Source organism: Nannobrachium achirus, assembly GCF_963921795.1.
Source record: "Nannobrachium achirus genome assembly, chromosome: 9".
Taxonomy (NCBI): domain Eukaryota; kingdom Metazoa; phylum Chordata; class Actinopteri; order Myctophiformes; family Myctophidae; genus Nannobrachium; species Nannobrachium achirus.
Window position 1 is genome coordinate 29,693,080 of NC_137818.1, and position 25,065 is coordinate 29,718,144.

The following is a 25,065-nucleotide window of genomic DNA, read 5'->3' on the forward strand; positions in this document are numbered from 1 at the left end:
ATTTTTCACTGGTTAAAGCATTCAATAATTCTAGGCCTAAATTAAACAGCGAGACCTGTGGACCACAAGGACCATAAATATGACTCCTGATGAAATCACAGTGATGTTGTCCCCCCCCCCCCCCCACCCTAGTTCATCCCAACACTCTTTGCATTGCATGGTAAAATATGTTAAGAAAAGAAAAAAAAAGGAAAAAAGGAAAGAAGATTGACGTAAATTAGTCCCAAAGTGTAGAGTTAAGGTCCAGCATGCAGCATGGTCACCTTTGCTTGCCTCAGTCATTAGCCACAGCTGTTTCCCAAATCATCTACTGCAGACAAGACATACCGGCTCAGGAGTCCTAATTCGCGTGCCCCCCAACATCTACAGTGCAGGGGAAAAAAGAAGAAAAAAATAACAAAAAAAAAAACATGGTTAATAACCAAACAAACCTTTTATGTCCTAAAAACCTTTCAGGAAATGGAAGACCTGTGTTCCAATGGATCCAGTGTAGTTATTATTAAGTAACAAGCTCTTCTTGATACTTTTAATTGGTTAAATATTTATAAAACCCAGACAGACTAAACCACTTTCAACCTATTTTGAGCATGTCACTATAGAAGAACATTTTCTGAATTGTTAAAAGATAGAAGAAATAGCAGATCTACAGTATAAGCTCATATAAGTACAATGCATCAACATGTCATCAACGGCTATCTAGATCAGTGGTTCTCAACCTTTCCTTTACATTTTTCATAGCATGAAAATGGTTGGGAATCACTGATCTACATAACATAACATAATGTGAACAAGTAACCAACATATATCTGCATAGTATAAATAGCATCTATCAAAATAGGCAACAAGAAGTGATACAAGGAATGAGGAAGGAAGGAGTGCAAGGGGGTGAGGAGGGGTCTGAACTGAAGAAGTGTGTTCATACTGCAGAAGGGTGCCATCAGGACATGATAAAGTTAAATGTATATAACTACTCTAGACTGTACAACAGTACAGTTTAGCTGATTACAGTCTGTTTAGGTGCCAGCAGTCTATTGATATTTTACAAATTTGTTTCCTATTATATTCCTATCATTTTATCTATTTGTATTTTACCTCATTTTATTATCTTATTCCCATTGCTATGCACACTCAAAGCTCAAAGTAAAAACAATAATGATGAGCCCTTGAACATTGAAAAGTAAATTCCATTCCTAAGGTATACTACCAATAGTGTTCATCTTATATCAAAACTTCAGGTTAACAAGCAAGTTCACAGGGAAGCATATTTTGGAACCAAATGGACCCGCCGTATTTGTACACTCTTTGGAGTTAAATTAATTGCTGTGGAAATGCTGACATTGAAGGCGCTAACCTGCAGGGCTTGGAGCCTCAATACAGCCCACATTCTTTCAGGTTGATCTTGATGATGACGTCAGTGACAGCATCGAAGACAAACTGCACGTTCTTGGTGTCAGTGGCACAGGTGAAGTGGGTGTAGATCTCCTTGGTGTCCTTTCTTCTGTTCAAGTCTTCAAACTGGCACTGGATGTAAGCTGCAGCCTCTTCGTAATTATTAGCACCTAAAGTACAGCAACAGGGTTCAATTAGAAAAATGAAATGCCACTGCAGAACTGCGATGAAAACTAAATAATGGCAAAACTGTCTGATCAAGTGTAAGAACAGTTTTCTTTAAATACTTCAATACATGACCGTGCCAATTTTGGCCTACTAACGCAAGCATGTGGCATAAATATTGAAATACTACATTTTGACTACTGTAGATACAACTGAGCTAAGTCATTTAGTGGCACATTACCAAGCAACTTTAAATAAAATGATATGTGTATGGTGTACAAACTGTGGACGCTGAAACATGCCAAAGTTTTGTTGGATATAAAAATAACAATAACAATAATTGGTGCCATTACTAATAATTCACCATATACCATTACTCAAAAATGAGTTGGCTCAATATTTTTCACTTTCTGCAATAAAACCCACAACAATAAAATACAACTAGAAAGATGCAATTGGAAATTGCAAGTGTGGTTGCCGAGACACGAATTTCACAAATTAATTTCGTCTTACCATTTGAATTTTCCTCATTCAAGTCAAAGGTAGTCGGGGATCCACATGCCCTAAAGCTCAAGGAATAGGGTTGAACCTGTGATGTTCTGCCGCACTTTTTATTTCTGTTTTATCTATTAGTTTGGTCATTAAGGTCCACAGAATGAGAGGCCTGCTCTGCCGGAAACATCGCGAAAAAAAGTTATGGCCATTTGTATATTCACTGTCCCATTGACTCCACTACACAGGAAAGGAAATATATTATAAAAAAGAAAAATTCTGCTTTAAGTAGCATGTGAGGGGTCAAAATGGAGAGTTTTCATGATTGTGAATCCATTGCAAGCATTTGTTTTGCACAAAAAACATTCCTTGGGCAAGAAAACTAACCAACAAAAGTGTGAAAAGTGATGAGTCATCACTTTTCACAGTCATCACAGTGATGAGTCATCACTTTTGACACTTTTGTTGGTTTGTTTTCTAGCCCAAGGAATGTTTTTTGTGCAAAACAAATGCTTGCAATGGATTCAGAATCATGAAAACCCTCCATTTTGACCCCTCACGTGCTACTTAAAGCAGATCTTTTCTTGTTTATAATATATTTCCTTTCCTGTGTAGTGGAGTCAATGGGACAGTGAATATACAAATGGCCATAACCTTTTTTCGCGATGTTTCCGGCAGAGCAGGCCTCTCATTCTGTGGACCTTAGTGACCAAACTAAAAGATAAAACAGAAATAAAAAGTGCGGCAGAACATCACAGGTCCCCTCCCATTTTGAGGGACTGGATCCCCGACTAAAGGGGAAAGTTAATTCAATAATACATTAACTCATACAGTGCCATCCGGCCACAAGGGGTGCTAGAGTGCCAGAAATTTCTCCATTGACCTTCTTTATAGCTTTCGTCGACCCTCTCCCAACTGGCCTGTGTTTTCACTCCGGTTCAATCCTATGGGTGTCCAGAGGAGGAAGCTAGCTGACACGTAGCCAAAATGCTAACCCATTTAGAAGCCCGATCTAAAGCTATTTCAGCCGCAAAAAACTTTCTCATTGGGTCTGGGGACACAATCCGGAGAAAATCCTGTCTAAAGATGTGATTTATTATTGGAGTGGGCGGCGCGATTCGGCCGTTAGCGCGAATACGGCCCGTGGATGGCCGAGTCTAAGTCCCGGCCAAGGATGGACGTCTAGACCGGGGCTTTGTTGAGGCCTCCGATAAAATAATTCATTTTATTAAATATCCCGGACATGTTCGGGATAGGCACCCTGGAATACGTCGCGCCGCCTACAATGAACATTTGGTGAACATTGGGGGGGGTCTAAACTTTATTTTAAACCATTTTCAATGGAATAAATCGTCGGAGCATCTAGCGTCTCTCGTTGGTGAGCGCTGGGCGAGCCGGGACCACCCACGTTGCTCCAAGCAGCTCGGGGTAAGTAAAATAGCAAATAAAAATTTGTTTTTGATCCCGAATATCCCGAACTAGTTCGGGATAGGCACTAAAAGGGTTAATGGCCATATATGAGATGTGTCTGTCAGTCCTTGTCCCTTTTATGCCCATATATGGAGATCCCTGATGTCATCAATATTAAGCCCACATCTTGGAAAGCCCATAAATGGACGTAGTGTGTAAGTCTCATGTCGTCTATGATGTCAGCCATCTCCATATTTGGGAAAAGTTACATTTTTAATTAAAGTCAATGAAGAAAATTAATTCATGAATAAATGTATATAAAATAAACTATATCTAACGTATCTCTAAGCAAAATAGCACGCATGCGTGTCCCGATCAAACCGGTTGATTTGACATATGACCCAAGTGCGTGCCACCAAAATTGTGGGAGGGGTAGCGTGGCAAAAAAAAGTTTACTTGGGAGACGATGGAATATGGAAGATGAAATAAAGTCGTATAAGTACTATAGTCTGGTTGCCCTGCAGGGGCAACCACACTAATAAAATAATTATAATAATTCAGAATAGCTCCTTTGAAATACAAATAATACACCAGCTTGATGTATGTCAGTGTCTCACTAGAATATTCAGGGTAGCAGATGGTAAGTGGACTCCTGCTGATTTTCTCTTCAAACAGGTCTTTCTTGTTGAGGAAGAGGATAATGGAAGTTTCCGTGAACCACTTATTATTGCAGATGGAGTCAAAAAGCTTCATGCTCTCGTGCATGCGGTTCTGCGGGGGGGAAAAAAGAATAAAGTACAAGTAAAATAAGTGTACACACCATAAACAAATGCACTGCAGAACTGACAAAACTATAACTATACAATCCGGTCAAATACATAAATCGACCTTCAATAATCTGAGAACAAACATTATACGTAATGTAACATCATCAAACCCCAGAAATAATCTACAGTAATGTATCATTGTCCTCAGATACATCATTATTTTACTCGGCAGTCATCAGAGGTTTGTGTTCCCGTCATGTAAAACAGATGTTAAACAAAGAACACTTCATTACAGAGAAATGGTGGCATGGAATGAATTGCCTATTTTTGTTGGTTTATGAACGTAATACTATGAGTTTTAAGAAAAGTTTTAAATTGTATTTGTTCACACAAGAAGTGATATAATACTATAATATTTATATATGTTGTACTGCTGTGTTGTATGAATGGTATATGTACTGATGTAAAATATATTGTTGATGATATGCGTTGAGACCCAGGAAAGGTAGCTGCTGTGACTGTACAGTAAGCTAATGGGGATCTAATAAGTAAATCAAATCAAAATCAAATCTCCATCCCTTACCATCTCCTCATCCTCAGCCAAGACAAGGTCATAGTCACTGAGAGCTACACAGAAGATGATGGCCGTCACGCCCTCGAAGCAGTGAATCCACTTCTTTCTCTCTGAACGCTGGCCTCCCACATCAAACATCCTGCAAACGGAGACATATGCACGCAATTACTGTGCCATGCAAATGCACAGCGAATGTGGTCATTTGAACATAATGAGGCAGAGGGTCCTGTAAAATCTAGGCCAAGAGAATACAATTCACAAAGCCCTACATAACAGGCCACTGGCCTCACTCTGTTACAGTTAACTCCGTAATATCACTGTCGCATAGGCTGCCTCCGCACCCCACCTGGGGCCCTCTCAGACAGACCGAAGATACAGTATATGGAGCTATTCAGCTGAGAGAGGAATGGGAGAATGGTATGAGCTCCTGCATCAATTCAGTGAACACCTAATTCAGAGCAACCGAGCAGTTTTAATAGATGAGTCAATTTAAGTTAATATGTCATCTGGGGAGTGTTTGCAGGTAAAGATTCCATTAGATGGCAATTCATAAAAAATAAAAAAAGCAGTTGTCTGAGAGTGAAGGAACCAATGAATGCAAATGCCTTCTTGTGCACAGCAAGTTTCATATTGTTTTGTAAATGATTTGATTTATAATTACAGAGAAACTCTCATAGTACTTCCCTCATATTCTTTTTATATTTCATATTATTTAAGCTTGAATGTATTTTAAGCCCCCCCACCTTCATTTGCGAGACAGGCATCAGTTATTGGCACAGAGTCAGTCAAAGCCATTTTACGAGAGGACTACTAGATGTGTGGGGAAAAACAGATGATAAGTTTACTAACTTGAAATACAGCTCTTTGAAGGTGAAGTGGGTCTCTACAATGCCAGTGGTCTTGACACGCGTACGCAGCACATCCTGCTGGGTTGGAACATAGCTTGGCTCAGCGATCCTGTCCAAGTCGTTCAGATAGCTGAGGGACAGATACATCGGATATGTAAGGCAGTGGTTCTCAAAGTAAATATTTTTTTAACCACTTTAACTCTATACTTTGGCCTTTCGAAAATAGCTGGTGTACTGTACGTACAAGCTCACAATATGGTGGCATGGAATTATGTTTTTTTATGAAAGTAATACTATGAAATTTGTTATGTTATGCAATCAGACTGTTTCGACTGCCAATCTCCCAGTCAAAAAAAAAATAGTCGACTGCCAGTCTACTATAGGCAATATTCGGCCGATCAGATTTGACTATACAAATCCTTAGTCGGGGACAGGCCTAAAATGTAATGGAGGTTTGCAGAGAGAGGGCTTCCCTTTTTAGTTAGTTTAGTGGGTAGAGAGGCCTTCTGGTAATCAGAAGGTCACTGCTCACTGGTTCGCCTTTTCGACGCTGGTCTATGTGTCAAAGTGTCCCTGAGTAAGACACTTAACCCATAATGAAGATAACAAATAAACACACAAACGAACACTTTGCATCTATATCAAAATCTTCCCTATTTGAACAACAAAGTAATGGAAATAAATGTCACAGTAAGTGTCAGTATATTATAACTGTTAATTATGTAAACTAAGCTTGCAATACACAAACATACACACAAAATGGGTTTCTAAAACTAAAAGTAAATACGTACTTCACAAGTGAAGTAGGAATGTTTCATTAATGAGACAATCGTGCAGTTTCTCCAAATCACAGAAACACAACGGTAATTCAATGTTCAAATAACTGTTGATTCAGGAGATGTCAAAACACTGAAAGATAATGAAATATTCTTTGGACAATCAGGTCTAGTGAACTGGGCAACATAGTTCTGGAAACGGATAGCTAAGGATTGCAGAAGGATACTAAATATGGGTTTGTATTTTGATGGACGATAAACACTGGCTGCTAGTGAAAACAGAGCATATCAACTACAGACCAACTACACTGGTCCCTCTAGTCTGGAAGAAGTGTGGAAAACTGCAACTACAACCATGACACGTCCACTGTTTTCAAAACAAAGGTATGTCCTTCACACTAACCTATTGTACAGTACTTTCTTTTGGGGCACTTGTGATATAAACATGACGGAAAGCCAAAAACATTAGACTTTATCTATCTTCATTTAAGTGGCAACAGACAACCGACTAAATTCAGCAGATTGAAGAACATCTGTACATATTGTATATACAGTACTTGACTGTTTTAAGATTTTACACCTCAATTAATCTAATTTAATATATTATCGTGTTCTTAGCTGTATTGTGAAAACCATACCTAAAGCCTAAAGAAAAACACCACCGCCATTTCGCAACTGCTCAGTTTCACTCCTCTTTCTTTTCAGGAATGTCATTGCTTGCAAAGTGATGTTCTAAACAAGCTGCCACAAGAAAAAAAGAGCAAGACTCATCTTGTCTGCCTCCTTTTCTTGTACACAGGTTTTGTTCATGCGTGTGGAAAGCTGGGCCTGGCCTTCCAATGAAAACTGTCACCTTCTATATGATGATGAAAATCGGAGCATTCGTTTTGAAGGCTGGTGATGCAAATCTAAACTTGTTTATTTCTCCTCCTAATGCGTGTTGTGGGTAAATGCTACGGTAACAAAGGCATAAACGTAGGGGAGGGAAAAGAGGAGTCCTCACTATGAAGCAGAGTCATTAAGCTGGTACTCTCGGGATCGACCGAAGCAGTCTTGAACTCCAGCATCCATCCACAGTCTACGTATGACTCCAGTCAGCTCCGATGACACCACCCCCTCCTCAGCCGAGCTCGCCAGAGAAAAGAGTTGGCGGGCATCGTCCTGGCAACAACAATCACAATAGCCTTTTAAAAACAAGTGCCCCTCGCAAGGACACATCCCTACCCTACTGTTAAGTCTGTCATTGTTGTTTTTGTGTGTGTCAATCTATTTCAGGGGGAATTGTAAAGTACATTTAAGCTTTCTGAGAGCAGATGGGTCTTTGAATGTGCAGCAATATTTACTCTCAGAATATAGAGTTTATATCACTTGCCCTACCTTTAAGGTTGCATGTATGTACAGAAGAAGCATGTATTCTAGTGCTAGTTTGACCATTTCAAATAGTCTTTCATCTTAAAATAACATCAATATGAATTATTACTCTAGCCTTCCTTGACTTTACCAGCCATATGGGTGTTAGGGTTATGTCTGATTTATACTTGGTTGTGTGCCATGTCGCGCACCGAAAATGGCAGAGCTACAAGCTCGCAACATGTCGCGCTGCGAGCTTGCAACACCAATTGCGCTTGCAGATCGGCTATTTTTGGTGCGTGACACATAAACCACCAACTTCTGGAAATTGCATTGGCGTTTTCCGGAAGTTGGGGTTTACGAGGCTACCACTGACCGGCACACAACTAAATATAGAAAGCCAAGAGTTAGCCAAGAGAAAGATATGATGGGCTCTTATGGAATCCAAATGACTGAGAACTTTAATCCATGTGTTCCATGCTATTTGATGTAGTTTGAGAATTAACGTACCGCCCGGGAAGAATCTTCAAACTCTATCTTTAGCCGGCCCATTGCCCTGATGATGGCAATAATGGACTGGATGGTGTTGCTGTACACCACAACTTTGTACTGTTTGCACTCTTCTTCTGAGTAGCCATCTTCATGGATGATTCTGAAAAGGCAGAGAAAAGAAAATTCATATTACACCTATACTGACAGGCCCAATATTGGGATGTCAGGTTTAAGATGGTTAACAGTCTAAGGATGTAAAGAGCCAAACAAGGAACATGCTGGAGAGTTGGAACTTTTCCTAACAACTGTTATTAATGCTGGAATTTTGCACTTCACTGGGTATGCAGCACGCTTAATGTGGGAATCTGGGGGAATCTATTGAGGCTTTGCCAGGCTACGGCTGGCCTCTGTGCCCATTGTTTGTTCGGTTATGCAAAAAGAGCACTTCCCCCTCTGCCTAGTGCAAAGCTAGCTCCAGTTCTGCATCAGTGTTGAACTCGGCCTGTAATGGAAATTCTTCCTGAACCAATATCCTCCGACAAGAAAGCCACACTTGGAACAGAAACGCATGATTGCAAAATTAGGGTCAGTGTTTCCAAAAACAAATGCAAGAGTTGGATAGAGTGCTATTTAAGCTGTTGCCATGTTCTTTGACAAGTTGAGACTTACTTCATCTGCTTCACTATTGTGCTTTTCCCAGATTCTCCAGCACCTGAAAAAGAGGAAAAACTATCACATATTAGAAATGACAGCAGCCATTGGTCATGCCATCTACAAGAACAGGGTTTGTCTGGTTCTACTTTGAGGGGACAGACATACTGTACTTACTATACAATCACAGCCCATCCTGCAATGTGCATGATGTCATGAAACAGAACCTCAGACAACAAGTCTACACCAAAAATACATTTTTATTACAATTATTTATCTCTTAGTTGCACCAACTTGTGAAGCTCTTTTGTAATAGAACCATGGTGTTATTGTCACGCGTCCTTGAGCAAGACACACAACCATTAACTGCTCCCAATGAGTGAATGTAATGCACCTTGTGAAGTACCTTGGGTAAAGATGGGATACAAAATGTACCATTTAGGCAAGTATTTATAAAGGTCGCCGTTTCCATTTGGCTCTAGGATACATAGACGTCACCACACTAGTCGACATGCCCACAAGCAGCCAGCCTGTACACAATAGTTTAGTTTTCTACAACATCCACGCAGGCGTTAACGAAATAAATATTATGAGCTGGCGTTCCTGATGTGGGTGTGTCAGCAATATTCCGCTGACATTGTGCAAGTTTGACTAATGCTTTAGTGTCTGTGACAGCCACACGTAGCATATCTATTCTGTTTCACTTCCCCTTTATTTGGAGAACTGCACAGCTGGCAAAATACAATGCAATAACAGTCAGCCAGTGGTCCCTAGGTGGTACCAATCAAAACAGACTAGAAACTGTGTGAAAACATGAAATCAAGTAACACTTCATGTCTATATGGCCAATGTGAAATACTGCATTCCCACACACTATGTGTGTGTGTGTGTGTGTGTGTGTGTGTGTGTGTGTGTGTGTGTGTGTGTGTGTGTGTGTGTGTGTGTGCGCGAGTGTCTGCATGCGCACGTGTGCGTAGGCCTGTCACAATAATACATAATCGTCTAATCACAGTTATTTTACATAATCGCAATTATTTTGTCATAATCGTCGTTGAAAAACCTTCGTGTATTTTCAAACATTTTCAGAAATTATGCGACACGTTGTGAGCTTGTAGATCGGCTATTTCCACTATCAATGTTCTTTTTTAAGTATAAAGTTGTCAAATATGTCAGTAATTTCTTTGTATATTTACTAAATATACAAAGAAATGACTGACAGAAATGTAAAAACAATTAAATCGTTAATTGCAATTAATCGTCATGTAAAATGTTATATTCGTGACAGCCCTACGTGTGCGTGTGTGTGCTTGTGATATATATATATACCGTATATGTATATATATATATATGCTCATTTATTTTTGAGTACACACACTTTGTTTATATGCCATACTCTTCTGTTTTGATAGTTATTATTATTTCTGTTAACTACAATACATAGCTTGTACAAAAACATTTTCATCCACTCTTTTACGCGTTAAACCTGGCATGTGACGAATAAAGTGAAGATAAATTGTGGTTGAACTTGGTGACAAACCAACAGGTGACTTAATCCAACTGGCTCTTGCAGGTGATCGTCATTTAGCCAACACACTGTGGCATTGCGTCATGGGAAAGCACAATGACACAGTTCAACAAAATCAAATGAATTATGCATCATAAGTTGGGTGCAACAACCACATCCCCCTTAGAGATACTGGCCAGATTGCTCAAATTGAGGAACAAGTGTTGACATAAATAAAATGTCAGATCATGTGACTACTAGCAATTGAATCTTGCTATCCGTAAAGTGATTATGTGTTTTATGAACCATTATTGTGGGGTTTAACACTGACTTTTGACTGGCGTAAAGCTTGGTCAAACATTTACAAAAAGAGAAAACAAAAAGAAAAATATATAATAATTACCCCCCCCCCCCCCCCCACACACACCTCCTTGGAGTTCAAATCATGTATGCTCTAGCCCTAGAATGGCTCACATTCAATACATTCATCAAGTACAAATAATTACATAAAAGATGATAGATAAACATATGTGTTACAGTGACATTTGAATGATGTTTTATCATAAACAGTAAACACTGTATTTCCAAGTAGAACAAAGTATCCATTTTCACATGCACCAGCGCACCTTACATTACATTTAGCAGCCAACCAAAGTTAGCCTTTAGAATTGTGGAAGAAATATACAAGGTATTTTTGAGCGGTGGTCACACTGTCTCCTATACGTGGCCGTGTGTGTGGGTATGCGTGCGTGCGTGTCTGTCTGTCTGTCTGTATCCTGCAATACCTTTTTGCACTGGCGCTGTTTTTCAGGCCAGGCACACTCACACTCACACTCACACTCACACTCACACTCACACTCACACTCACACTCACACTCACACACACACACACACACACACACACACACACACAGCCTCCACCGCTCAGTTCACACAAGTGTGATTTTTGTAAGTTTGGGCCCGAACAGAACCCCAGTTCAGAGGGTCATTTGTACATCAATAAATGAAGCATCACATTAGCTCATGCAGGACACAGGAGCCGAATGTTTGTTTCCAATCAAACACTCTTTTAATCCCTCCAGACACTGCTCATTCCCATAACAGTGGGCCTTTTAAATATGTCTCCAACCTACTCTGGATCTCTGCTATTAATTGCAGCCACACACGCAGCTTCAGGCAAACTTGCCCAAGTTTAGTGTCTTGCATGGCTCAATAGTTAAACTGAAATTCACGTTTGCATGGGTCTAGTCTAAAGTAAACTGAAATTCACTGTTTGCATGGCTCTAAATATAAATCTGAATTCAAGTTTTGCAAGGCTCAAGTTAAACTGATTCAATGTTTTGCTTAGGAATCACTCTTGTATACTCATAGCGTTCTGTGATTTAGCTTTGCATGCTGCTTAACTCAAATTAGGGAACAAAGCCATCAAACCGAAGTATAACTGTATTCCATTTTTTTTGCAATAAATGGTTAAATCTATTTATGACATGAGAGTTCCTGGCTGCAATGCATCCAGTGGTCTTATGTGACACTTAATATGTTCAATAAAGTGAGAGAGAGATCGAGAGAGATAGAGAAAGAGAGAGAGAGAGAGAGAGAGAGAGCATGAGAACTCTCTGCCCGCACCTCTAGAGCAGGGGAACATGGGAAGCGAGAGCGAACCAATCATCACAAAGGTCACATCCCCACATTTAGCAGAAAAGGCCCGTTTTGGGGAGCATAGCAGTGCCCATTTTGCCAGACAAATAAATTATGAAAGGCCCACATTTGAAGGGCACACACTTTTTTTGGAAATAAACAAAAATAAGAGAGCAGGTGCGTGAGAGTGAGACACACACACACACACACACACACACACACACACACGCACACGCACACGCACACGCACACACACACACACACACACAGACAGACAGATCATGACAGAAATTATTTTAATAGTAATGGCTGATACAACACAGTAGCTCCTGTAGTGATCGCTTTGTGCCCATATAATATATGGGCACAAAACATATTATCATTCGGGGCATTTTCACTCTTGTATTTTCCCTAGTGTACTGCAGAGAGCACAGCACAGCACATACAGAACGAACATCATATTCTTATTTACTGCCATTTTGAATATGCCGTCTTTCAGGTTTCCCTGACAGAAGTCTCCATAGACTTCCATGTAATTTATAGTGCACGGATCATTCACGCCCATAATTTTTCCCAAAAAAAATCAAAAAGATTTTATTTTTTTAATGCAAATTAGGTCAAAACTCGTCAAACTAGTCATAGGCAGAGTGGACACATTAATATAACTCCTCATACTAGTCATATGCAGCAGATGTCAATGACAATGTTGCACAAACAACTAAAACCCTGTCCACTGCAATTGAACAACTCAGTAGATGTAATTCATCTGGCACTGAGCCTCAGAAGAGTGCCATGGACTGAAAGTCAGCTGTAGTCTACGTGGTGTGCAGGAGCAACCTTTTAACTCCTTTTAACACTCAACATAGTCCCCCAACATAGTCTGTAATAGTCAGAAGTCAGGACAAGTCAGTTTCAGGGCCTTTAATGTGCTAATGTGAGCTGTGACTGGCGTACCAGCATCAGATCTGAGCTGTGTGGGTGATTGGTCTACTTTTGTGGGGGAATACATAAATGCAGACCAACCCTATTCTAGATAAGATGGCTGGCCTTCGGGGGCCACACCGTAGAAAATTGCCTTTCAAAAACTACTGTTGTCCTGGGGATGCATTGCTTAATGTGCCCAATATATCAAGTAACACTGAAATACTAATAAGCCCTCACAAGCCCTACACATCAATTGCACCGCTAATGAAGATGAACGTTACTGGTCTCAAACTAGAAGCCTACAGTATAGGCTATCTTGTTTTGCATGCACACAAAGCATCATTCTCTTTGATTACACAAGAATATAAGCATTTTTCTTGGAAGAAGGAAACACTGGGCTTAGTCACATCTGACGGTTTCCTATAATGCAATGAAGATTATAGCAAGATAAAGAATACACATGGATTTTAATGGAAGACGTTTTGTAGGGGCAGAGTGAGCAAAAGTCATCAGACATTCTCTTATATCCAACAGTTTGCTGTTACTGTATACGGGAGTACATTCTGTCTCAAGAAACAGACTCATATCCATAGCACAGTGTGAGCACGTCATAGGAAGACAATAATCCAACACAAGTGGAGGATTTGCAAAATTGCAAATACAAAATGAGACTCTAGTGTACAAGAGTCTACTCTAGAACTTCAGAGAGGTAGAGGTTAGCATCTGAATTCCTGAATAGATATCAGTGAAGCAGGTTAAGACAACACATGACTTTGGACTTGATGGAACAAATGTCATGTGTGACCAGTGACAACTCCACAGTCATTTCAGAAGACGTGTATGTTACAAGAGTATTTCGAGTAAAAACATAAGAGAAAAACTGATAAGCAGCATAATGCGCCTTTATCGTTAAAATAATCAAACAGGAAACAGTTGTATCACACTGCTGCCTGAGCCAATATTTTTCCACTACCCTTGGAGAAGCAATCCCAGATATCATGCTGTTCAGTGCAACATAGAGCACATAGGGCACAAAAACACCACCTCTCGTTCAGTCTGTTAACAATCTAAGCTAACACAAACACACACCCACTCCCAACGGCTCTCTGGCCTATTAAAAACCATAACTGTACATTTGACAAAGAGAAAATACATAGAACATACATTTGCCTAATTGGGAATCTAAATGCTGAATGCTGCATGAGCATGTCAGATATGGAAAAATTGATATAATTTCCATAAACATGTGGGTTGAGTTTACATTGACAAGGACTGCCTGTTAGGAAGACATATCTACAGTAGACCCACAGCAATTAGCAGCAACCACAGCACTGAGAACAGTACAGCCAATGGAATTTCAAATATGAATTGCTACTGTACTCAACAAATAGCAGCAGCAATAAGAAACGCTACACATTCTCCGCCTTGGGACAGATTATTTTTCCAATCCAGGAACAATCCATGACAAGATCTACTAAATTGAAAATGATTGCAATCATGTCGAAGTTCCTCAATTTAAACAACAATATTATGTTTGGAAAATAATTCAACGATCACGAATTCCTTCCATTGCCAATGGATTACAAATTGGAGAAATGTATCAAAGGCATAAGGCATGCATGACAGAACACAATGTGATGAGATCCCTCTTCTAATATTTACTAATTCCTTCATTCATGGTATTTTTTGGCTGAACCTCAACTTTGGCCTTCTGCCAGTTGTCAGAAAACCAACTTAAAGGAATTTCATCACAGTACCTTCCAAAAACTAAGGGAAAGTCATGAAGTACAACCTCAAACCCAGCATCATTTACCAAACATGTTGAATGGAGGTTCTATTTGAATTGCTATTTGTGGTGAAATGGGAGTTGATTTTCATTGGAAGCGCACTCTGGCTTTCCCGCAGTACTGTGGTTTTGTATTAGGGGCAGCAGCCAAACTCCCCTTGTTTTTTTTCCTCTTCGGTCTCTTGTTCCAGTACAGACAAGAGAGGAAGGCACTGCCTGGAAAATCGGTTTCACTTTAGCCCTGTGGTCAGACCTCGAGAATGAATGTTTCCATTCTTTGAGGATCAATTGGAGGGTGATAATTGAGATGCAGGCAAAAAGAAATCCCAAAGATCATTTGGTTGGCAAACGTATTAACGTACAGTAGGATTCAGTTCATACTGTACCCCTCAAATATCTGTTGGAGACCATCACGCTTCTGTCAGTTAAAGATGAAAACTGCAGGTTTCCACACTAAACATTACACTAACTCACCTGTTTTAGAGATAGACAAACTGTTTTCCAATGGAATGCTTGCATGACTATAACGATGCAGCATAACGTTTGTATATCTCCTGCTTACTGTACACTAACAACAATAGCCTATATACTATGGCTGTATGTTCATATATATATATATATATATATATATATATATATATATATATATATATATATATAATCTGCGACTGAATTAAAACAAAAAGGCCTGAATTATGAGGGTTTCTTCTCTCTCCGACTTCATATCTCAAGCAATCTAAGTTTTAATCTCGCAAATTGTGACTTTGTTTGAAAATGTTGTGGGGAATTAGGAAAACTGGGGAATTAACCAGTTAGATCATGACTACCGTAATTGCCGGACTATAAGCCGCAGCTTTTTTCCCATGTTTTGAACCCTGCGGCTTATAACACGGTGCGGCTTATACAGTATATAGATTTTTACAGCTAACGGCCATCAGGGGCGCTCTAGCAGGAAGGACACCTGCGGTTTATAGTCCGGTGCGGCCTGTATATGTACACATTTGTTTTTCGTTCTACATTTAGCTGGTGCGGCTTATATTCAGGTGCGGCTTATAGTCCGGCAATTACGGGTAGTTACATCATGCCATGGTCACTACACAACCCAAACCTCTATCAAAGTGTCTTATTGCTTTAATCTGATCTGATCTAGCCACCTGTTGGAGCAGAACATTGTTGAGACAATCCCAATGGCTATTTATTTTCATTATAAGATTCTAATTAATATTTTAAATGTGATTGTAATTGCCATGTGAGCTGATGCAATGTCTGCTCCATACTGATAGCACTTTAACTCATGTTGCCACCAAGCCAACAAACAAGCATCATTTCTGTAATGCAAAATAAAAAATCACACCCGTGTGAAGTGGAGCTGTGTGTGTGTGTGTGTGTGTGTGTGTGTGTGTGTGTGTGTGTGTGTGTGTGTGTGTGTGTGTGTAGATCATGTGTACCGAATTTTGTGACATTTGAAGAAAATATGTAGGAAAAGGAGCAAAAAGTGTGTTTTGGAGATAATTCAAGATGGCGGAAAATCTATCATGGTGCAAATGGGCGTGGCCTATATGGAGAGATGCGTCATGACCCAAGGAATCCAGGGAAAAAATATTTTTAATTTTCCGACCTACGGTTCAAGAGTTACAGGCCAAAACGTAAAGTGGGGTGTTATGGCGCCACCATGCGGCCAAATGACACAATTATTTTTTATTTAATCCTTGAAATCATTATGAACCTCCTCTCCAAGTCTTGAAACTCTAGCCCCTATGGTTTGCGAGAGACAAATAATTGAATGTGAGTTTTTGCAATTCCCATTATAAGTCAATAGGGAAAATTAATTCACTAATAAATTAATATCAATTAAACTATAGAACCTTTCTCTTAGAAAAGTAATAGCCCACGATTCCCGAGTAAGCCGGTCGATTTGACATATGGCGCGAGTGTGTGGTGGCAAAACTGTGGGACTAGTGGCGTGCCGAAGTTTAGGAAGTTCAGGCTACATACAGACACACAGACAGACACACACACACACACACACACACACACAGACACACAGACCCACACAGCCACGTATAGGGAGCCTGTGCTTCACACAGCTCCAAAAAGCGGATGCTGAAATGTGGATGCTTTGAGCTGTAGATGAGGCCATGATGGTCAAATCAAAAAGGTAGGCATCTTTTCTATGCACCTCTTCAATATTATGTTCATTTGATGTGATGAGACCTGCCTGAAACTTCAATCCCTGCCTTATCTAAAGAAATGCATGTACAGTTCCTCTAAGTTCCTCGGATTCATTCAAGGGGTTGCAGCTAGAGGGACATGCTTAACTCATTTTGTGCCCGCGATTTTCGGTCGCAATGATGTCCAGAGTGCCTCACGCAGGCTCCATCCGCTTGCACTCTCTTATTTTGAAAGCCAGAAGTGCCACAGCGTGATCACTTCCGGTCTGACGTCATCGGGTCGTGCGCCGGAACCGATCATTGTTTACGTGGTGCCATGCTGGATTGCAATGGAGCGTTTATACATGTGTTATATAAGCGAGCATCTGCCTCCATCTTCGCTTCTAAAGTGTTGTTTTGAGATAATGGACATTAAAGATGAGATCGGCCGTCCACCTCAATGTTATGGGATGACTATTGTGTGCTCGTGGAGCCGTGATGATGACAAATCAGCGCGGATTTTCGTCTCCGGACATCCGGCCATTCTACTCGGTAATGTACTCAACGTTACAGTAATTTATTACTTTTTGCGCGACATCACGCATCGGCACTGTAAGTACTCTAGTACTTATTGCGTGACATCACGCAAACGGCACTAGATGAGTTAACATGTAGTTTTATATAGTTTTGAAGTAGCAAAGGGTTGTTTTGATGAAAAGTGGAGTAAATTTGGACTGTATTGAGTTTACGTGTTTTTTTAATTTATGTTAGTCCATAACTTAAAATTTTAGATGGATTCAAGAGTTGTAAGCATTGGTATCTGTTCTTTTATATAGTCGTAGTCATTTATTTTCAAATTTTTACCGTCACAGGCATAGACGTCCGTCCAGACAGGTAACGCCTGACACTGTGGTTCCCCTGACACATCATTGTGACATCACAGTGATGTCAGATATTCAGAGCAGGGATCTCCATATATGGGCATAAAAGGGATTCTGTTAGGGATCTCCATATATGGGCATAAAAGGGATTGTATCCCAGATGATGCCCTGTTAGGAGAACCACATTAACAGAATCCATATAGGGGTATAGGGCCTATATAGGCTACTACTGACAGTTACTGTAACATTTCATTTCATTGTAGTTCAAATGGGAAGTTAATTGGTATAGAAATGCTAATTGTTCTCAATGTATCCCTTAAAGTTTTGTTTGTGGGTTTCTTTGGTTTTTAATTAACTTATTAGTCCAGCAGGGGGGATTCAGTTTTCAGGGGCAATTAGGGGTTAAAGGAATATTTCACTTTCAAACATTTGTGGGGTCATTCTATCGTCCTCAGGTTTTGTTGAGCACCCCTGACAGTTTTTAAGTTGCTTGATATAGGTCTACATACCGTAGTGGGCTTGCCTAGTCTAGTTATTCAAATAATATGTGGGCTATTATCAGCTTTAAAGGATACTAACGCTCATAAAACTTGACGCCTTACAAATTAGACAAATTATACCCTCTTAGTTGGGTGCCTCACTGCAGCAAGAAACTCCTAGTTCCTAGTCAAGTTCCTATTACTAGTGGTGTAAAGTAACTAAGTACATTTACTTAAGTAGGCCTTACAGTAAGTACAATTTTAAGATATTTGTACTTTAGGCTACTTGAGTATTTCCAATTTCCAATACTTTTCCCAACATCTCAGAGGCTATATCTGCTATACATTTGGAACACTTGTGAAATGGGACATTCTTCATAATGAGAACTTGATGTCAATATTTCTGTAGGCTACTTTTACTCAAGTATGCCTACATTTTGAATACTAGTAACAGATTAAATCTGGATTGCAGTATTGTTACTTACTTTTACTGTGTCTATTTACGTACATTATTATTAAGTAAAACATTGTTGTACTTTTTTCACCACTGAATAAATTAGACCAAATTGGGTTGGGGTGCCTCACTTGTATCTAAAAACTCGCAGTTCCTACTTACCAAGTAGAAGCAGTTTTACTTCTTTGGATCGTTTGTCTCGGTCCTCTCGTAGATTCTTATCGATCCATTTACTCCTCTCCACCGCAGCCTTGTCCTCTGCGCTTATCGTGCAGCCCATGATTTTCACCAACTTCTAGCGTTACTCTTCTGTGCACAACTGCTCATCAAGTTGGCAAAATAAACGGTTTTACTGGTGCGTGTAGTTCTCCAGCCAGAGTCGAAGAAGAATGGAAAGGCGTTGGCACTGTGTGTAGTGTGTACGCTTGTCTCAGTCAACTAACGTTAAGAGAGCCCTACATGGGTCATGGGAGATCTTATTGTTTGTAATGATCAAGCAACTGTATCACAGTCGAGTCGAGTTGAAAAGGTTTAGTTTGAGGCCAGAAAAATATGTTTCCCCACAAATGGTGATTTTTCTGAATTGTTATATCCAACTTATCCGTAGTTGTAGACTCGTACACAGCCGACAAAACCCCTCTCCTGCTCGTGAAAGAAGGCTATGTGTATCGACGCAAATACACACAAAAGAAAAAAGGGCATCAGCAACGATTGCCTAATTGTCCAGCGTTATAACTTATTAGTATGAATGTACACGCAGAATTTCCAGATTTTCCTCACAGCCTGCCAACCAGGTTGATGTTGCGCAGTCGGGCGCTGTACAGCTGATCCAGATGTACGACAAGAAAACAGCAGAGCCAGGCAGAGAGGCGAAATATTGACGTTTCCTATGCCTGATGGGAAATGTAGTCTCTTCCACCTAGACGAAACGTGAGTAACGGGATAATTTAAAACCAAGTAAATTAAGCCTATGGAGGTCGAATCGACGATGCCAACTCCCACTTTCCCTGCAGTCTTTTTAGCTGCCAATAACTTAACAATTGTTAGCCATCCATACTGTAGTGTCTGCGAATTCAGTTCACGCCAATGATTAACATTTTATTTCCAGACATTCGAGTCGTTCTGACTTTTGTGTAAAGTGAGAGCGCCCCCTGTGGTACAACTATTCAAATGTAGCTGTCAACATCAATGAGGCCTCAGGCCTGACCAGCATGCCATACAGTATGAAAAATATGGCTTTAATAATATGTCCATGAACTTAACCTCCTTCTACACGTGACATCAAGCTTAGTGTACTGTACATGATGACCTTTATAAAGCTGACATAGCGTCCTTGTTTCTGATAGTAGGCCTAGGCTACACACCTGCAGTTCCTGCAGGAGCTCACACTTTGTTGCCAACCAAAACACATTACCGGAAAATACATTATCTGATCAAATATCTACTATAGCTATTTTATGTGTAGCCTAGAAGAGGGTAATATAAATGACATAGGGTAGGATCTGGGATTTTGCTACCATTTCATACTTGTTGTGCTGAAGTCTTGTAAATGAAATAAAAGGCTAAACCCTAATTATTATTGTTGTGGACAACTCAGTCAATTGCAAAAAAAAAAAGGTTAATTCACTGGTGTTAATTTATTTAATTGACCCAAATGGAATCATACATTTAGGTAATTTTTTACACTCAGATCTAAATGAACACTAAGGATTTTACATTGCAGGAGGTCTCAAGACTCCACATGTTACTGGCACATGTTACTAAGGCAACAGCTGATCTCTGAGAAAATGGCACTTGGAAGTAAGTGAGAATTTCATGTGATGAGTTCACAGTTCACACCAGTTCCATTGAGAGAGACTTGCAATGTATCTCTACTTACAGATTGAGATATGTTCAAGCTTCTGGCATTACAGAAACCATTATGCTTCCCTGTGACACCCCAAATTATTATCATGAATGTGTTTTTCTTTCTTTCTTTCTTTCTTTCTTTCTTTCTTTCTTTCTTTCTTTCTTTCTTTCGTTCGTTCTTCTTTCGTTCTTTCTTTCTTAACCACTTTCACCCAGGAGACATCCCAATTTTGGGCATGGTATTATAGGTGGACATTTTCAAAATGTACAAAAAAATCACAATGTTTAGCAATTTTTCAGAAAACAGCCGACTAGTAGAGCTTGTAGATCAGCAGTTGGAGGTGGTGTTCATTTCCTTCATGGTCCACTCATCCGGTGGATGATGATGTGTGCGTGCGTGCGTGCGTGCGTGCGTGCGTGCGTGCGTGCGTGCGTGCGTGCGTGTGTGTGTGTGTGTACTCATTGGTCTCTGCAGTGAGACAGTGGCCGGCCCTCACTCACTGTTCTTTTATTGGGCTGTTGTAGACCATCAGAAAGGTCATGTTGTTTGAACTGTCTCCCTGAAGCCCTCGGGAAGCGCCCTTCACAGCTTAACATAAAGGCTCTGAGTCACTGCATCAGGTGGGCAGGAGCACTGCAGGAGAGGGGAAGGAAACAGTGGGAAAACAGCAAGGAATCAGTGTGATGTACTGTGTTTACCTTGCTTTTTGTAAGTCGTATCCAAATATGGCCTAATTGTGCGCCAGCAGAGCGCACAATTATGGCGATGAGTGCTATTGAGTGATGAGTGCTGAGTGTACCGGTATGTTGTCCAGATTAAGATGACCTGTCCCGTCCCCTCAATATTTTTGAGCAACAGTGTTGTATGCTACTAGACCGATTTCCTGAGCGACACACTGCACTGGAGGGTGGCGCGTGCCATTTCTGCGATGTAAACAGTAGTGTAAAGTAACGTGTAGCCTTCATTTACTTACTTACTTAACTTACGTATTTGTACTTTACTTGAGTATTTCCCATTTTCAATAATTTTACTTCTACTCCACCACTGGCTGGTCTGTACAATAGGGCTCAAGTGGTTCTTTTCAGATTTCTTTTAAATATCCCCCAAAATGCTCTTCTCGATTATTTGATGAATTGATGAAGTAATCGATACAATAATCGCGAAGAGAATAATCAATAATTGCAGTTCTAGGATGATTAGCCGCGGGCAATACCGTATTTGGTCCACTTGAAATTAAGTGAGGGGGTTCTATTTGTCCGAAAAGGCATGGATCATGCATGACTTGCATAAAGGGAGATAATGCATACACATCCACTTGACCACTACCATAGTGTCTCTATTCTGGGGTGTGTGCATTGTCTACAAGCTCATGTATTGAGATGTTACATGTTGTGAGCTTGAAGATTCACTATTTCCACTATTTTGGAAATGTTATGTTTGATGTAATTCCATAGTGTCAGGGGAGTCACAAGGAAAAGGGGGGGGGGAGTGGGACTGAGTTACTAGGGCCCAAGGAGGGGCCTTAATTATTTTATACTTTAGCTATTGAAAAATAGCAGATATACAAGCTCACAGTGCGGCACCAAGTGAAAGTCGTGAAAATTTGTGCAAATCTATATGCTGTGAGCTTGTATATCTGCTATTTTTCAATAATTAAAGCACACAAATGCCCCCCTATATGAAGAACATTCATTATGGGGGGCCCGCAGTGAATCCTGTACCCAGGGCCCAGAATTTGGTGCGACACCCTTGCATAGTGTGAAACCTGGAGTTGTGGTTAAGGTCAGGAAAACTGGCAAGTCAGAGAGCCCTGCCGCTTTGCTCACAAACTCCCCCTACTGACCGTCAATTGATAATGAGCCTATCAATGGTCCCTTCTTCAAAATGTCACACCTCTTTCATCCTCTTAGGGGTTCATATCATATGACCACACACACACACACACACACACACACACACACACACACACACACACACACACACACACACACACACACACACACACACACACACACACACACACACACACACACTGCAAATGTGCTGTATGTGTACATACAGTACACGTGTATGCAATACAGTAGGCTACACAGTACACATACACAGAGATCTACACATGCATGCAGAGAGAAAGAAAGAAAGAAAGAGAGAGAACAGATCAATAGTTGTCTCCGCCAGGCCAAAGGTGTGGCCGAGATATGTTTTCACCCCTGTCCATGCTTGTGAGTCTGTCTGTGTGTATTCCATCTTAATTGGCTAAGATTGGCATCTAAAGTTTGCAGGAGTGGTTTGCTTTGAACAAAATGCCCCAAATTATTAATGCATTCTAGCGCCACCAGGAGATTGACTTTTGCTTAACATTCTTTATGCTATTACTCCTGCAGATTCTGTCCAAACATCACTCATATTGGTACACATTATCTCTATAGTCATGTCATCAAGACACACCTGTCAGATTTTTTAAATTTTTCGTCAAGATTGACTACTACCCTGGCCTGGGAGAGACCTGTGCTGTGCTCCAAGGTGTAGGACATTTCTTTTGTTCATTTCTTTTTTACAGGCACAGCATGCATCATATAATACTGTGCAGAAGAGTTTGAAAAACTGATTGCATCAGCAGACACAGAACATATGCCTACATAAAAGAACACAGATGCAATTGCTTTAGGGGTTTCTTTAATCAATACATCTGATGGGTATCCAATACATTTACATTTTCACCCAAAACAAAACAAAAATACAAAAACAACCCTAATGACAACAAAAGGACAAACAATCCAAACATAATTTAAATGTATACAAAAGAGATGCAAAGAAGAAAAAGAAAATAGCATAATGAATCATGTGAACAATAACCAAGTAGTCTTGTTGCGTCCATTCAGAGGATACATTTATACTTGTAAAACAATGTTGCTTGCCAAGAAGATCAGATTTTCATGTTCCGTCAGTATGATGAATAAAACTTTTCAACCTCAGAACAGCTTATTCCCCCTCCCTCACAATAAACAGATGGGAACAGAAACAAACCTTTAGTCATTAATTGGATTTGTTGCAGCAATTTGGTTGCTAGGGTAACTGAAATACAGCTGATTGGAAGGTGGTTTGATGTGGTTTTCAACACAAGGGACCTGCAGCAAAGACCCCATGGCTGTGTGCGCTGCTACAGTGTGAATTAAATGTACTGTACATGTGGTGCCCTTGATTTGCCATGAAAAGAATCCAGACATCTTTGGTTTCTTTCTCTGCATGCTGGTACAGTGAAACAGAGCCGTTTGTGTTGTTCTGCTGCTGTACTTGTGCAGTAGACTTGTTCCAAGTGTTGCACTCTGCAGTTGTAAAGCATTGCAGACATTAATGGAGCTTATACTTCAGTGTATTTAACAAAAAGGTAAATATCACATTTACTGCATTTGTAGTTTGAGATACCATAGTAGCAGAGCTAGTTATATATATATATATATATATATATATATATATATATATATATATATATATATATATATATATATATATATATATATATATATATATATATATATCCTCAGTGTTCATTTGTGGAAAATTGACATTTTCAGAGATAATCACTCCAGATTTTACTGTGTATATAATATACAATAAATACTATATATACAACTTCCATGTGTGCTTTGTGTTGAGAATGTTGTGATCCTGTCAACACCAACATATCCAGTCTGGTGTGAAGCTGCAAACTAGCAAAGTGAAACAGAAAAAGAGCAGCGAGGAACAGAAGAATATAAAAAGAGTCAAGAATGATAGGGAAAAGCTTTCTTTTAACATATATCATTTCTTATATTTTGTCATATCTGACTTGTGCAAGTTTTCTCCCCCCACCTGAGATCAGAGAAAGTACCACTGATGTCTTCCATCTGTTTAAATGAGGTCAAAGGCAAACCTTGCCATGTGTAAGCATTGTGACACCTGTGTCTTGTGTAGCCACAACAAGCCAGTTGTTTAGGGCTAAACACAATAGCACTCATACTGTTCTTGTGTGCGGCATTGGCTAAGGTTTACCTGTAAACAGCACTGACATCAGCTGGCAGTTGGGATTGGTCACAGTCTTCAAATGGAGCCCTGTGGGGCATTACTTATTTTTACTGGCATTTTGTAACATAGTGCTGCTCATGTTTTTAACAACAAAGCATAATCCTTCCCTCCTTTATTACGAGAAAACTTAAACTATGCATTATCCTTTTCTAAATTAAAGCATGGACAGCACTCCAATGAATTATCTTATTTATTGTACATTTGCCATTTGTTATAGTAGAGGAGATGATTTTTCTCTTAGAGAAAGTGAACATCACGAGTCTACCAATGTGAGATGATTTTACTGAGGAGGTGATAATCACGAGCCCACCAACAGATAAACATGATAACAACTGTTCCCAGAATAAGGTTAAAAATACACTGGTGTGTGAGGCTGCTACTATAAATACCATTATCACCACTGGCTGTGAAAGTATCCTAT

At 39.9% G+C, this 25,065-nt stretch overlaps 1 protein-coding gene across 1 annotated transcript; it reads right to left on the bottom strand.

Moving 5' to 3' along the window:
• Window positions 1–235: 235 nt before the first annotated feature.
• gnai3 (guanine nucleotide binding protein (G protein), alpha inhibiting activity polypeptide 3) lies at window positions 236–19,276 on the bottom strand. Its single transcript, XM_080734140.1, has 9 exons — window positions 18,893–19,276; window positions 8,933–8,975; window positions 8,282–8,423; window positions 7,425–7,582; window positions 5,647–5,775; window positions 4,807–4,936; window positions 4,074–4,227; window positions 1,352–1,559; window positions 236–363 (listed from the first exon to the last, which is right to left on the bottom strand). Exons 1-8 carry the CDS (start codon window positions 19,008–19,010, stop codon window positions 1,369–1,371), a joined length of 1,065 nt encoding a protein of 354 aa, XP_080590266.1. The 5' UTR covers window positions 19,011–19,276; the 3' UTR covers window positions 236–363; window positions 1,352–1,368.
• Between the last annotated feature and the right edge of the window lie 5,789 nt (window positions 19,277–25,065).